This window comes from Oncorhynchus mykiss, chromosome 20 (genome assembly GCF_057628025.1).
Source record: "Oncorhynchus mykiss isolate SJ-2025 chromosome 20, ASM5762802v1, whole genome shotgun sequence".
NCBI lineage: Eukaryota > Metazoa > Chordata > Actinopteri > Salmoniformes > Salmonidae > Oncorhynchus > Oncorhynchus mykiss.
In genome coordinates this window covers 38731110-38747550 of record NC_143041.1, presented here as the reverse complement: position 1 = coordinate 38747550, position 16441 = coordinate 38731110, and the positions used below count along the sequence as shown (strand labels likewise).

Below are 16441 nucleotides of genomic sequence, written 5' to 3'. Positions count from 1 at the left end.
GTCATGTGTAATCTGAAACCTACAGTAATCTAGCTCTTTAACTGTAAACAATTTTGTTTAATCAACCTTTATTATCTTTATGTAGTAAACATGTTGGATTCACAGTGGTTTGCCAGAACACTTCAGTTTTTGTCTGTTTATATTTCCTCCAATCCAACTACAATATAAAAAGGGATACTATTATTTATGTTATCTTGGCTTTCTAACAAATCAGACTTACTCAACCACCCTTCTTTAAATAACTATATATTTAATGTATAATATAAAAACGTCGCTTCCTATTGCAAGATGAACCCATAGAATAACGTCACTACATACATTGAATGTATTTCTTATTATTATGGAACTTTGTCACATAATACTTCACATTGAACTGCATTCATTACTATTGAAATGCAAATTAATAAAATAATTTACTTGTGTATATTGACCTTTGGTAAGGCGTTTAAAAAGGAGTACAGTCTAGTGGAAGGGAGGTTAGACAACAAAGTTCATGATATTGTTCGGTGTTCTTAGAGATGTATGTTCAGAACGTCTACTTCAACACAAATAAACGGTTAAGAGGCTTCTCCAGGTAAAATACATTTGGCCCCTCTGACTATTGCACATACAATAGGTCAACATAAAGCTGCCGCCTACTGTGCTTTTAACTCTACAGAATAAAATGAATAGTATCAACCATCTATATGGTTTCGAATGGGGTCATGCACTGGTGAGGATGAATTGTGTTGCTATTATTTGTTTTACTCTGCATCGTTGTGAAGGGCTCGTAAGCAAGCATTTCACTGTAAAGTCTATATCGGTTTTATTTGGCACCTGACAAATAACATTTGCTTTGAAGAGAGAAAAAACAAATCAATATTTTACATGTGGAGACAGGCAGACTTCCATGTTACTAGAGCAAAGGACTTGAAAATACGTTTTGAGGGAGACAAATACATTTTGAGGGAGACAATGATCGACACTCACTGGTTTAAAATCCAGCAGGACTCTCCTGCTGAGCTGGAAATGAATGGGAAGAGACCCCCACAGAAACACCATGAATAACTTTCACAACTTAGTGAGGAGTCATCTCTATCTTTCACCTCCTACCAGACAGACTATACGTGATAACTGGAAGAGGTTTTTTGGTTAAAAAAAGTTCAGTTATTTCTTGAATTTAAGTAGGCCTTATCCAACAACGTTTTAATAAAGTGCCTCTGCTAAATGGCCATCAATTGTGGTTTAAAAAAAGTATGTATATTGCACTTTGTATAGAATCATGGGCTATCTATATGCAGCATCAACACGACAAAACACTGTGCTAAAGGGAAAGGTCTTTATCTTCTTCTTGTATCAATGCACAGATTAATCATGAGGACTTGCTTCTTGCTTGGGCTACCTTGGAGTTGGTCTTGCGATTTAAGGCTTTGCAGATGAAATCACCTGCCTCTATTACCTTGGAGAGATCGACTCCCTGGAATGAAAGAAACAAGGGATCAAAGAAGCAGGAATGGTACCCTGCCAGCAGGGGGAGCCATTGCAGAATAAACCGTTGTGAAAATAGAAACAGAAGGCCTACCAATACACATGACAGTTATGCAACAAAAAAAACTTGACTAATGTAAACAAGGCCGATCCTCTATCTGAAGCTTTCTCAAATTAATGAGAGTGAGCTGTATTTTCCCTAGCGATTACAAAGCTGTTTTAAAGTGCTGTTTTCAGGTTATGTGTGAGGCAACACTCACAGTTTTAATGCCCATGCCATGGAGCATATAGAGAACATCTTCTGTTGACACGTTACCAGAGGCTCCCTGGGCATATGGGCACCCACCCAGACCTGCTACAGATGAGTCCACCGCACAAATCCCCATCTGAGGTATACACACACACACACAGGAGAGACATTCAGCAACCACACGCACAGAGCAAGCAGATGGCAAAATCCCATGTAGAACAATGTCCCCTGTTCTCCTGTATTGTATGTGTTGGTACAGCGTGCCCTGCCAGGGCTGTGGTGATGTTTTACAGACAGTTAGGATAACTGTGGTCTTCATTTCTCGGAGATGAGTGGGCGCAACAGCCTGGTGTCCCCCACAGTTCAGCTTTCTCATCCTCTTTGTCATACTAAACCAGTGGCACATCATTTGTTTTTGGTAATATCAGACTCTGTAAATGCAGAAAGTTCCATATTGTTTTACCATGTTTTCTGATCCTCGTGGTAACGTGTGTTAAACTGCATCACCTCTTGTGACCTCTTAGTCTCAAAATACACATTTCTGTTGACTTTTTACTCAATTCTTACTCACTTTTAACAAGACTGTTCTCCACATATATTTTCTTGGGTCTTTTGTCTATAACTCAAATACTTATAACTTTATACATTCATTGAATAATTATTATTCTACCTACAGTCCATTTGTAAATGGTTAATTCCAAGGTGTGTGTTACTAAGCGCTGGGGTTGTTTAAATTCAGGGCAATAACGCAATTTCAATGACATCAAGACACCCTCTGCCCTCTTTGAGTATAATGTCTCAGTATTTTCCATGTCCTGAAAAAATAGGATGTAACCATATGTAGAAATAATTACATATAAAATGTACGTCTTGTTTTGTTTAATGTCTCTGAGTTCAAATTGGTTCATGCAATGTCCACAATAAAAGTAATTGTCAGAGAGAGTTCTACTTTCTGTGGGAAAATGCTTTTTACTGCCTACGACACCAACTGTCTGGCCTCCACATGAGAATTAATGATGCATTGTTGAGCTTATTGTTGGACCACGGTACCAAACAGCCAGAACATGTTGCTTAGCAAGGGATAGGCTCACTGATTTTTGGTTGAACTAGTGTTGCAGGAAAGAAATGCCTTATCGTAGTTAAACATTCCCAAAACATCCACCTCATGTGATCTTGGGGAGAATAATCCACTTTATCATGATAAGAATGTTTTTATCTTTCATATGGAATGCAACATCACTGTATAAAGAATGCAGAAAAGCATAAAGATTTGTTGTTGTCCTTTGTTGTCCCTTCAGACTTTAAGCAAAGGAGACAGGAAGTGCAGCTGAAAGTGACAGTTCAATTCCAAATTATGAAGACCTCAAAAACACATGAACGCATAACCATTTGCCTTAAACCCACCTCGCTAATTTGTCTTCCATTAAACTTTAACCTTTCAGAAAAAAATCATGAGCTTGTTTCGTCCAAAATGTTGATGTCATAAAAACATCTTCAGTCCGCCAGACAAGTTTAATTATTCTTGTCGAATACATTTACGTTTCATTAAAGACAATATGAAGCATAGAGAAGTTTTCCCAGATGTTAACTCTCAAATCATGGGATATGCTGTTGTTGTTATGTTGGGTTTTAAACATGATTGATATGCTCCAACAGAGAACCTGAGTTTTATACAGTTTATCAACTGCCACGTGTTAAAACCTTGTACACAGCTTCACTTACTTTCAGGATGGGGGGAAATTACTATATAATATGCCTCTGAGGACCTCAGGCCTCAAAGCCATCAGGTTATTTACAATAGCCTTGGAACGTTTTGTCTTCGTTGGGACAAATTATGAAATCAAGCAGGGCCGGTTCCATGCATAAGAGACATAAGCGGTAGCTTAGGGCCCCCAGCCACTAGGTGGCCCATGACCCCAAAAAACATTACTTTCTAGGAAATCAGTCGGGATCTCAACTTGAGAGGTAGAATAGTAGAATACACAAGGTGCAAGTTTGAAATCTGGTTATATATCAGCAGTTTTTTATCTTGTTATGTCAGTCACTGACAGTCATTAAATTAGCCATGTCAGCTAACAATTTTTAGATTGGTAAGTTTGTCTAGCCAGCTATCTAAACTTGTAGTAATCATGTCCGAATACCGACATACAGCGCACGTGCCCAGGGGCCCTAACCTCAAAGCGGCCCACAAAGAATTTGTTAGTCACTTTCACTCAGATCATTGGAATACAGTGCATTTAGAAAGTATTCACACCCCACAACTTTTTTTTGTTGTGTTATAAACTGCATTTAAAATGGATTAAATAAAGATTTTGTGTCTCTGGCCTAATGCTCCATAATACACAATGCTCCATAATGTCAAAATGGAATTATGTTTTCATTTTTTTGTATAAGAAATGTATACAAAATGAAAAGCTGAAATGTCAGTAAAGGAAAGAGAGGTACGGTATTCAACCCCTTTGTTATGGCAAGCCTAAATAAGTTCAGGAGTAAAACTCTGCTTAACAAGTCACATAATAAGTTGCATGAACTCCCTGCGTGCAATAGTAGTGTTTAACATGATTTGTGAATGACTCTCTCATCTCTGTACCCCACACACACAATTATCTGTAAGGTCTCTCATTTGAGCAGTGCATTTCAAACACAGATTCAACCATAAAGATTAAGGAGGTTATCCAACGCCTCACGCCAAGAAGGGCACCTATTGGTAGATGGGCATACATTTTTGAAAGAGCAGACATTGAATATCCCTTTGAGCATGTTGAAGTAATTAATTACACTTTGGATGGTGTATCAGTACACCCAGTCACTACAAAGATACAGATGTCCTTCCTAACTCAGTCGCCGGAGAGGAAGGAAACCGCTCAGGGATTGGTGACTTTAAAACAGTTACAGTACAGAGTTCAATGGCTGCGATTGGATGAGGATGGATGAACAACATTGTAGTTACTCCACAATTATAACCTAATTAAGAGTGAAAAGAAGGAAACCTGTACAAAATAAAAAATATTCCAAAACATGCATCCTTTTTGCAATAAGGCAATGAAGTAAAACTGCAAAATATGGCTAATAAATAAATGGAAGGTCCTGAATTCAAAGCTTTATGTACTTTCTGAAGAAACTGTAAGTCATGTTTGTAGAATTAAACTACATTTTTAAAAATGTCTTTCCGCCCCATGGCAAAATGTGTAAAATGGCAGAAAACTTGCTTTAAAACTGCAATATTTTCTCTACGCCCCATGGCAAAATGTGTAAAATGGCAGAAAACTTGCTTTAAAACTGCAATATTTTCTCTACGCCCCATGGCAAAATGTGTAAAATGGCAGAAAACTTTCTTTAAAACTGCAATATTTTCTCTACGCCCCATGGCAAAATGTGTAAAATGGCAGAAAACTTGCTTTAAAACTGCAATATTTTCTCTACGCCCCATGGCAAAATGTGTAAAATGGCAGAAAACTTGCTTTAAAACTGCAATATTTTCTCTACACCCCATGGCAAAATGTGTAAAATGGCAGAAAACTTGCTTTAAAACTGCAATATTTTCTCTACGCCCCATGGCAAAATGTGTAAAATGGCAGAAAACTTGCTTTAAAACTGCAATATTTTCTCTACGCCCCATGGCAAAATGTGCATTGCAGGAAATATATTTTAAAAGTTCTTTCCGCCGTCAAGAGGGGAGCCACGAAAATGTTTTACCCGAGAGGTGGGACCCCAAAAGGCTTGGGCCGGCCCTGAAGCCAAGCGTCTACTTCTCAGAGGCATCGCAGATTAAGATATTCACAATGTTTTCCACGTATCTCAGCGACCGTCAGGAGAATATTAACGTTTTCCTGCTTCCCGTGGCAGAACCAGATGTCAGAGGATCCCACGGTGATATAAAATGAACTCACTTATGACCCCGGTGTGGCACGGGGACACATCAGAATTAAACCATGAAGGACGTCTCTCCCTAGGGGACAGACCCAAGCAAACAATAATAATGGAAGTACGGTTTGCTCTTTAAACAATGGTCCTAATTGGTGCCTTTTCTCCGAGACAAGGGTCTATTTTATCCAGGGGCTGTCTGAGCAGCCTGTAATTGCTGTTTGTGTTGGCAAAGGCCTAGTGATCTACTCCGATGTGCACTGCGCACAAGATTCCCAGACCTTAGTTAACTCCAGGGCAGGATATTGTACTGGGCAGACTTTTTTGTTGTGTAAACACAGAGTTGTAATTTACAGTGCCAAACCTCTCGCATTCTGCCGCTAACTGCGAGAGGGTCAAAGGGTCTCCGGAGGACCATTTCCGAGTGGAACAAAATGCAAGAGCACAGCGATCCTTTTCAACAACACGTCTGACTCCTGTTGCTCTATGGGACGTAATATGCACAGGGACTGGTGGTCAGAAAGTCCAAATTGCCAGTGTTCAATTAGCCTCTGGTAGCCCAGAAACCAGATGTGGCCTGGCTGTTAAAGAGCTACATTCAGTGAGCAGTGGAGGTAAAAAAAACAATACATTCCTGGCTAAATACACTTTAGTTTACTCGGGCTGTTCACATGATATGGGATTACGGAAGGCGGCTAATATACTGTAAGTGAACAATTTGAGAGATTGCCACACTCTTGTCCAGTATTGTTTGTTTGAAGTGCGGCAGTGTGTCAGTTGGGGCAGAAAGGGTATGTTCAGTTAAGTGTTTGAGGCAGCAATGTTTCACCAACGCAGCCTTGACATTTCTCTACATAGAACGTGGAACTGAAGGAGATTGTGTTCAATGGTAACTCACAAGGCTGACAAATGTCTAACCTGGGACAGCCCTTTCCAGCAATAAATAAACTGTCCTGTCATTGTAAAGCCAGACCATCTTCTTGATATTTGTAGGTAATAGGGAGGTAGACACAAAAAACATATATGGATTCATCAGAAATTAAAAGAGGGAAATTTCTAACTTAAAGCATGAAAACCTGCTATTGTCTAGTCGGACCATGGCGCTCATTGGCCAAGTAGAGTCCCCACTCTTAAAGAAAGTAGCCTCAGTTACAGTGTAAACCACTCAAAGCATTTGACTACCATGTTTTGTACAGTAAGCTGAAGAAGTAAGTCATTGGTTGCACCAATTCTTGCACCAATCTAACCTTTGTTGTTTGTATAGTTAACTTTGAGATGCATGGTTTTTAGTATATTAAACTATATTTTCCATCTTGAGATACAGCAGACACCTCATGTCGACCTAAGGTTGATTAATTGATAGTGTTTTACTCTCTAATAAGGCACGATATCTTTGTGTATTCGTGTACTAACGGGACCATGCCCAGGGCAGCATTGTCTTGATCTTATGCGCACACGGAGAGGTATATTTTCCACCAAGTTACTGGCTTTCATCACTATGGTTACCTGGCACATACACTGACTCCTGCACCACGCTCTGGGGCACAGGCCTTTTCTAATAAGCTAATATCCTCAGCAGGCAATTAAATGGGAGTTCCTTGTAGCCTGTCATGTTGGCAATGTTGCCAAATTTCCAGAAGTCATTTTTAGGGAAAAGTTTAAATATTGTCATAGGCGGTGCTGTAGGCTAGCTAGCTAGAGCACTAAACATGCTTCCCGAAGATAAACTTGCTAAGACTGCACAACGTGAGCGTTCCAAATTCTTTAGAAAAGAGTCTCCCTTTGGGCATGACTCCCTTTGTTGATATGTCAACAACCTTGCGTTTGAAGAGTCATTAACATTAAACTAATGTTAACACTCATTATTCTAGAGACTTTGCTCCTTGACCTTGGAGTGAGGGTTTAGTAATCAACCATCAAACCACACGGACGAAGCTGTCTAAATGTTTAGTCACTTTGTTGAAAATAGGCAGAGTTGTTTACCACTGACAGGTCTTTACACCCATCTCACTTCACTTTAATGACACTCAACAATACACCTACACAGCTCAAATGTAATGTCCTCTGGATTGCATGGGTTAACTCATAACCATAGGTTTATTGGACAACATGCCTGTTTGATTTGTCATCACCGTGGTTATGAAACATCCTCATCCTATTTACAACTTTGTCTCTGTCACCAGTGCTTCCCAAACGTTTTGGTTCTAGGACCATCTAAAGCTTTGGGAGGTTTCTTGTACACCACAAGTAAACATAAACATCTCTATCCAAGATAGAGATCCACTACCCAGCAGATATTAGCTACAGTACAACCCATTCGTGGGTCTCTCAAGCCACCACTGGGAAAACACTCATCGGAGTATTTAGATATATTGGACAAAATGGAATAGTGACCCTTACTGACACACTTCCACCCATTATCAGAATAACATTCATACTTTCCACTCTGTAAATACACTACATGACCAAAAGTATGTGGACAACTGCTCTTCGGACATCTCACTCCAAGATCATGGACATTAATTTGGAGTTGGTCCCCCTTTGCTGCTATAACAGACTCCACTCTTCTGGGAAGGCTTTCCACTAGATGTTGGAACATTGCTGCAGGGATTTGCTTCCATTCAGCCACAAGAGCAATAGTGAGGTGGAGTACTGATGTTGGACGATCAGGCCTGGCTCGCAGTCAGAGTTCCAATTCATCCCAAAGGTGTTCGATGTGGTTGAGTTCAGGGATCTGTGTTCCTCCACACCGATCTCAACAAACCATTTCTGTATGGACCTCACTTTGTGCACGAGGGCATTGTCATGCAGAAAACTGAAAAGGGCCTTCCCCAAACTATTGCCACAAAGTTGGAATCACAGAACCATGTAGAATGTCATTGTATGCTGTAGCGTTAAGATTTCCCTTCACTGAAACTAAGGGGCCTAGCCCAAACCACAAAAACAGCCCCAGACCATTATTCCTCCCACCAAACTTTACATTTGGCGCTATGTATTTGGGCAGGTAGCGTTCTCCTGCCAACCGCCAATCCCAGATTTGTCCATTGGACTGCCAGATGGTGAAGAGTGATTCATCATTCTAAAGAACGTATTTCCACTGCTCCAGTGTCCAATGGCGGCGAGATTTACACCACTCCAGCTGAAGCTTGGCATTGCGCATGGTGATCTTCGGCTAGTAATAGAGCATGGAAACTCATTTCATGAAGCTCACGATGAATAGTTCTGTGAGCTGACATTGCTTCCAGAGGCGGTTTATATTTTATAAACCTGTCAGCAATGGGTTTGGCTGAAATAGCCGAATCCACTAATTTGAAGGGATGTTCACATACTTTTGTATGTGGTGTATTTAGCGAGATTCACAAGTTTAAAGCACTGTCGATGAGCTTTGGCTCGGTCTTGCTTTGCTTAATGTAGAGGAGATAAGCATGATTAAGAACAGGTCTGAATTCTCAGTCAAGAGCGTCTGGCTACACTGAGTTCTATCAATAGCTCAGCAAGTCAGCTGCAGTTTACATGGAAACGTTGGGCCAGATCAAATCTATTTCCCAGCCAAGTCTGAAAAACGAAGTACATACTTTGTCATTGTGTGACCCGCCAAGGTGGGTTTGTAACAAAGGACCCCCGAACTTCCCAAAATAAAGGTACAAAGAGCATGGAATGTCATTATCATGAACAAAAGCAGAGTTGACACGGGGTTGACAGGGGTTAGTGGAATTCATTTCTATCCCAGTTGGTGGCATGGACTACTGGCACTCAGTAATGAAAAGTCTATGATAAAATCTTTCATTTCCACTGAGGTTGTTGAGATGGGAGGAGAACAAATGGTTGGCTAAATATCCACGCCTGTTATTATTTTCAATGGTCACGGGGCAGCTGTGATAAATCAATTTCTATGTGATTCACAGAAAGGAATTTTTACAGACCCTCTGGGTCTTCTCACCCCTTGTCAAAAGTGCCCAACATCAGGATGTGTTGAAAGGTTGTTTAAAAAAAAAATACAAAACAGAAAGCTGTTTTATGAACATGTACAATTCCTTGAGCATGGAAATACACAGCAAATCGGCCAGTGTTACCTAGTGTTGATCTTTCAGTGTAACTTTTATAGTGTTAATTCGATTTTTTTGAATTGTTTGTTTCAATATTAATGTTTTTATGCAAATAAGTTATTATAGACTAAGCACTATGTTAATTTAACACTAAAAAGTGTGGAACTGCAGAAACACTGGATCAGTGTTAAATGTAACACTGCCAGTGTGGATTTAACACTGGTGTATTTTCTGAGTAGATAAATTCATAAGTAAAGCCATGAATCAGTGCTAAAAGTTATGCAGACTTTGGGTTATTTAGGGTAAGTGGGATTGCAGCACAACAAATGCTTTTCTTAAGCGAATGATGCCTTTTTCATTCTGAATTGTTCTGTTTTTCTAAGTGTCTTCCCATGAGTCACTTTTTGGGAGATTGGGACTATAACTTTCTATCTGCATTTTTGTCAAAATGTTGTTATTGACATAGCCTTGTTCTGTTCAATGTTCTCTACCTATATAGTACTTTAAATACCCAAATCCATGTTGTTAAGTTCAAAAGAATACAAGATTAAAATTGCTGACACAATGAGGGTTGCGAAACTTTAAAGCTAATTATCTCAGAATCATAGTTTTGCAGATAGAACCTTATTAGTCCCAAGCTCTCGATTTCTCAATGAATCCAGCGATAGTCACTGCATTCTCGCTGTCTCAGTTACATAGTTACTGGTCTGGACCGGTTTCTTTCGCCTTCTCCATTTTCCATGTGTTTCATGCGGGCCAATGATAGGATCATTTTCCACATGCCCTTTAAGTGCAGCATTGTCAAATAGTTCAACAGCCAAGCAGCACATGAGTTGGGAACCCCTCAGGGCTGGCTGTTTCCTCCGCTCACACTCAGTACCATTGTCAAGGCCAGGGCACTGTCATGTGAAACAGACACTGAATAGGTGAGCCTTTGTGTGAACCCCCTTCACATCTTCTGACCCCCCCGCCCAGCACCAAAAGATCATCCCTCCGCTGCCAAGGATGACAAACTGGGAGACAGAGCACAATGAGGTTCCCCAGAGAACTGATACAGCCATGTCTACCTTACCTCTGGTTTATGACCTGACTGACTCCCGGGTCATAGGTTCACTCCGGAGGGGTGGTGAAAAACACAATAGAAGAGTGGTGTTTCAGGAAGCTTTGTACAACTTAATTCAACATTGTGGTTTAAAAGAGAGCTTTATTGATGATCTGTGAAATACTATTTTATTATCTTAAATGTAGGTGCTGGTAATAGGAGAGCATATCTTGTGTTCATTATGATTCTGGGATTTTATTGGTGGGCAGTTTTTGTGTTATTTTCCTTTGTGGGGGACTTCCAGATCATGTTCCCAATTGAGATGTGTGTTCTCCTATTTCTGTACAGTATGTCCTATTGTGACATATACCTTTGTTTTTGTTGTTTATTAATATATTTTCAGTCAAGCAAACAATGTCTCCTCAATTCTCACAAAACAATCCGAGCACACAAGACTTTTGGTCACAAAAGCCTTCATAATACAGATGTAGGACCTTTATTTGGTGAAAACTTTCCTGCAATGTAGGAAATGTAAAACCTGTAGTGTAGTTGAGTGAAATATCCACTTTGACATTTCAGACTTGATTTTCCCTTACGAAAAGTGTATAAGCCCCTACAAAAATGTCCATTAATTATAATACACATTTCCTATTGCTGCAGGATTATTTTCCTGCTGTAGCAAACTGGCTCAAATGAATATCCAACATATGTACCATCTTGGACCACTTCATAATGGCCCTCTACCACATTGTTATGTATTGTGTCATGAACGTTTACCATGCATCCTTTCAGTAACGTTTTACACATTACTCATACTCTAGACTGTCAGGGGATCTAAAAAATATGTGTTTGAAACAACCGCAGTGCCCATATTGTGCTTAAATGTTAGCACTTAGCTCATTACCTGCAGTGCAGTTAGGATGTTGGCCAGAGCCTGGCCGTAGGTGTCGTGGCAGTGAACGGCCAGAGCGCTGCTGGGTACCTCTTTCATGACGTATTGCAGCATCTTGGCCATGGAGCCTGGGGTGCCCACGCCGATAGTATCCCCCAGAGACACCTCATAGCAGCCCAGTTCATACAACCGCTTTACCACCTATAGCCAAGAATAGAGCAACTTATCATAACAAGTCCATTGGAAACATAAACATGCTGGAGCTCAGAGCTCTCTTGCTTGATATGATCCAGGCTGTATCACAACCGGCCGTGATTGGGAGTCCCATAGGGCGGCGCACAATTAGCCCAGCGTCTCCCGCTTTTGGCCGATGTAGGCCGTCATTGCAAATAAGAATTTGTTCTTAATTAACTGACTTGCCTAGTTAAATTAAGGTTACATTTTAACATAAAAAAGAAGAACGGTGTATACTGTAGTTACAGCATTACAGATATATGAACGTTATTTTTTTATCTAGAAAACAGTCCTTTCGGGTGTTTGACATTGTTTAGATTATACATGTACAGAAAATTATTCCCTACTGCCTCCCTTTGTTTTAAATAGAAATTATCCACCAATGTTGGATTTTTATAAGCCTGATACTGTATATGAAATGAAGAGCTCTTTACTAGACAGTGCCTTCAGAAAGTATTCATACCACTTGACTTATTTCACATTTTGTTATGTTACAGCCTGAATTCAACATTTATTTAATATATTTTTTTCTCTCACCCATCTACACAAAATACCCCAACAGGCGATAATTACAGTTATGAGTCTAGAAGAGCTTTGCACACCTGGATTGCACAATATTTTCCCATTATTCTTTTAAAAATTCTACAAGCTCTGTCAAGTTGATGGTTGATCATTGCTAGACAGCAATCTTCAAGTCATAGATTCATAGATTTTCAAACCGTAAAAACAATCTGTAAATAGGCCACTGAGGAACATTCAATGTCTTCTTGGTAAGCAACTCCAGTGTTGATTTGAATAGAAATCTTTGAAAAATGGCATTTTCTTTGTGAAGCTTGCTTTAAATTGCATCTCCCTGTTGCACACAACAAGCTTCCATTTCCCCTGTCACAAGGGATTTATGCCTGATGTAAGACTAAATCGTCAACCCTGTTACGGTCAACCGTGTTACGGTCAACCCTGTTGTGGTCAACCATGTTACGGTCAACCCTGTTACGGTCAACCCTGTTGTGGTCAACCCTGTTGTGGTCAAAACTGTTACTTGATTTGGCACTTAATAGGCACTTACTACAGTAATTTTTGAGATAGGATTTTTTAAATATTTTTTTTAACATGTGCTCTTTGTGACAGAATGTTAAAATTAGGTGAAATAAAACTAGATTTTTTTCAACAAGTTACACGAGCCAAAAGGTACTAATATCGTGGAACGACCCACGTATAAGGTATAGAGTATGTCCATTATTGACACAAGGCGGCAACGCAGAAGTGTTGCCTTACCTCTGCAACTTTAGTGGGTTCAATGGGTCCCTCATATGGACATCCTAGTGCACAAGAAACATATCTAAAAGAAAACAAACATACATGGTTAATATAAACACACTTGGCATATATTAATACATGGGTCATAAACACACATATAGTACCAGTCAAAAGTTTGGACACACCTACTCATTCAAGGATTTGTCCTTATTTTGACTATTTTCTACATTGTAGAATAATACTGAAGACATAAAAACTATGAAAGAACACATAGGGAATCATGTAGTAACCAAAAAGTGTTCAACAAATCTAAATATATTTTACATTTGAGATTCTTCAAAGTAACCACCATTTGCCTTGATGATAGCTTTGCACACTCTTGGCATTCTCTCAACCAGCTTCATGAGGTAGTCACATGGAATACATTTCAAATAACAGGTGTGCCTTGTTAAAAGTCAATTTGTGGAATTTCTTTCCCTCTTAATGTGTTTGAGCCAATCAGTTGTGTTGTGACAATGTAAGGGAGGTTTACAGAAGATAGTTCTATTTGGTAAAATACCAAGTCCATATTATGGCAAGTCCATCATTACTTTAAGACATGAAGTTCAGTCAATCTGGAAAATTTCAAGAACTTTGAAAGTTACTTTAAGTGCAGTCGCAAAAAACATCAAGGGTTATGATGAAACTGGCTCTCATGAGGACCGCCACAGGAAAGGAAGACCCAGAGTTACCAGAGGACAAGTTCATTAGAGTTACCAGCCTCAGAAATTGCAGCCAAAATAAATACTTTACAGAGTTCAAATAACAGACACATCTCAACATCACAGAGGGCAGTACGTACGGCCCAGTACATCACTGGGGCCAAGCCTCCTGCCACCCAGGACCTCTATACCATGCAGTGTCAGAGGAAGGCCCAAAAAATTGCCAAAGACTCCAGCTACTCTAGTCATAGACTGTTCTCGCTGCTACCGCACGGCAAGCAGTCTCGGTCCAAAACGCTTCTAGACAGCTTCTACCCCCAAGCCATAAGACTCCTGAACAGCTAATCAAATGGCTACCCGGACTAATTCCATTGTCACCAACACCCCCATTTTTATGCTGCTGCTACAGTCTGTATCATCCATGCAAAGCACTTTACCTCTATCTACACGTACAGTTGAAGTCAGAAGTTTACATACACTTAGGTTGGATTCATTAAAACTCGTTTTTCAACCACTCCACACATTTCTTGTTAATAAACTACAGTTTTGGCAAGTCGGTTAGGACATCTACTTTGTGCATGACAAGTCATTTTTCCAACAATTGTTAACAGACAGATTATTTCACTTATAATTCACTGTATCACAATTCCAGTGGGTCAGAAGTTTACATACACTAAGTTGACTGTCACTTTAAACAGCTTGGAAAATTCCAGAAAATGATGTCATGGCTTTAGAAGCTTCTGATAGGCTAATTGACATCATTTGAATCAATTGGAGGTGTACCTGTGGATGTATTTCAAGACCTACCTTCAAACTCAGTGCCTCCTTGCTTGACATCATGGGAAAATCAAAAGAAATCAGCCGAGACCTCAGAAAACAATTGTAGACCTCCACAAGTCTGGTTCATCCTTGGGAGCAATTTCCAAACGCCTGAAGTTACCACGTTCATCTGTACAAACAATAGTATGCAAGTATAAACACCATGGGACCATGCAGCCATCATACCGCTCAGGAAGGAGACGCGTTCTGTCTCCTAGAGATGAACGTACTTTGGTGCGAAAAGTGCAGATCAATCCCAGAACAACAGCAAAGATTTATTTTTATTTTATTCAACTAGGCAAGTCAGTTAAGAACACATTCTTATTTTCAACGACGGCCTAGGAACAGTGGGTTAACTGCCTGTTCAGGGGCAGAACAACAGATTTGTACTTTGTCAGCTCGGGGGTTTGAACTTGCAACCTTCCGGTTACTAGTCCAACGCTCTAACCACTAGGCTACCCGGCCTAAATCCACATTAAAACGAGTCCTATGTCGACATAACCTGAAAGGCCGCTCAGCAAGGAAGAAGCCATTGCTCCAAAACCGCCATAAAAAAGCCAGACTACGGTTTGCAACTGCACATGGGGACAACGATTGTACTTTTTGGAGAAATGTCCTCTGGTCTGATGAAACAAAAATAGAACTGTTTAATGATGTTATGTTTGGAGGAAAAAGGGGGAGACAAGCAAGCCGGAGAACACCATCCCATCCATGAAACACGGGGGTGGCCGCATCATGTTTTGGGGGTGCTTTGCTGCAAGAGGGACTGGTGCACTTCACAAAATAGATGGCATCATGAGGTAGGAAAATTATGTGGATATATTGAAGTAACATCTCAAAACATCAGTCAGGAAGTTAAAGCTTGGTCACAAATGGGTCTTCCAAATGGACAATGACCCAAAGCATAATTCCAAAGTTGTGGCAAAATGCCTTGAGGACAACAAAGTCAAGTTATAGTAATGGCCATCACAAAGCCCTGACCTCAATCCCATAGAACATTTGTGTGCAGAACTGAAAAAGCATGTGCGAGCAAGGAGGCCTACAAATCTGACTCAGTTACACCAGCTCTGTCAGGAGAAATGGGCCAAAATTCACCCAACTTGTTGTTGGAAGCTTGTGGAAGGCTACCCGAAACGTTTGACCCAAGTTAAAAAATTTAAAGGCAATGCTACCAATTACTAATTGAATGTTTGTAAACTTCTGACCCACTGGGAATATGATGAAAGAAAAGCTGAAATAAATCATTCTCTCTGCTATTATTCTGACATTTCACATCCTTAAAATAAAGTGGTGGTCCTAACTGTCCTAAGACAGAGAATTTTTACTAGGATTAAATGTCAGGAATTGTGAAAAACCGAGTTTAAATGTATTTGGCTAAGGTGTATGACAAACCGGTGCCCCCGCACATTGACTCTGTACCGGTACTCTCTGTACATAGCCTTGCTACTGTTATTTATATTTTTTCTATTTCTCTTTTGTTTTGTATTTTAGAACTTTTTACAATTTTTATTTCAGTTAATTTTAGTAGATTCTTTCTTAACACTTTTTTTCTTAAAACTGAATTGTTGATTAAAGGCTTGTAAGTAAGCATTTCACACTCTAAGGCCTGTTGTATTCGGCGCATGTGACACATATTTTTTATTTGATTTGAGACTGTGTGTATCAGAACTTCATGGTTGAATAACTGCAAAGAAACAACTACTAAAGGACACCAATAATAATAATAAGAGACTTGCTTGGGACAAGCAACATGAGCAATGGACATAAGACCGGTGGAATTCTGTCCTTTGGTCTAATGAGTCCAAATTTGAGATATTTGGTTCCAAACGCTGTGTCTTTGTGAGACGCAGAGTAGGTGAAGGGATGATC

General features: G+C 39.9%; 1 protein-coding gene across 1 annotated transcript in view; it reads right to left on the bottom strand.

The window, feature by feature from the left end:
• Nucleotides 1–229: 229 nt before the first annotated feature.
• Nucleotides 230–16441, bottom strand: part of hmgcll1 (3-hydroxy-3-methylglutaryl-CoA lyase like 1) — a 32811-nt gene continuing 16599 nt past the window's right edge. The window contains exons 7-10 of the mRNA XM_021576477.3: nt 13071–13134; nt 11574–11762; nt 1728–1853; nt 230–1456 (exon numbers count right to left, since the gene is read on the bottom strand). Of these exons, the coding sequence (XP_021432152.2) occupies nt 1352–1456; nt 1728–1853; nt 11574–11762; nt 13071–13134 (484 nt within the window). The 3' untranslated portion in view covers nt 230–1351. The remainder of the gene's footprint in view (nt 1457–1727; nt 1854–11573; nt 11763–13070; nt 13135–16441) is intronic.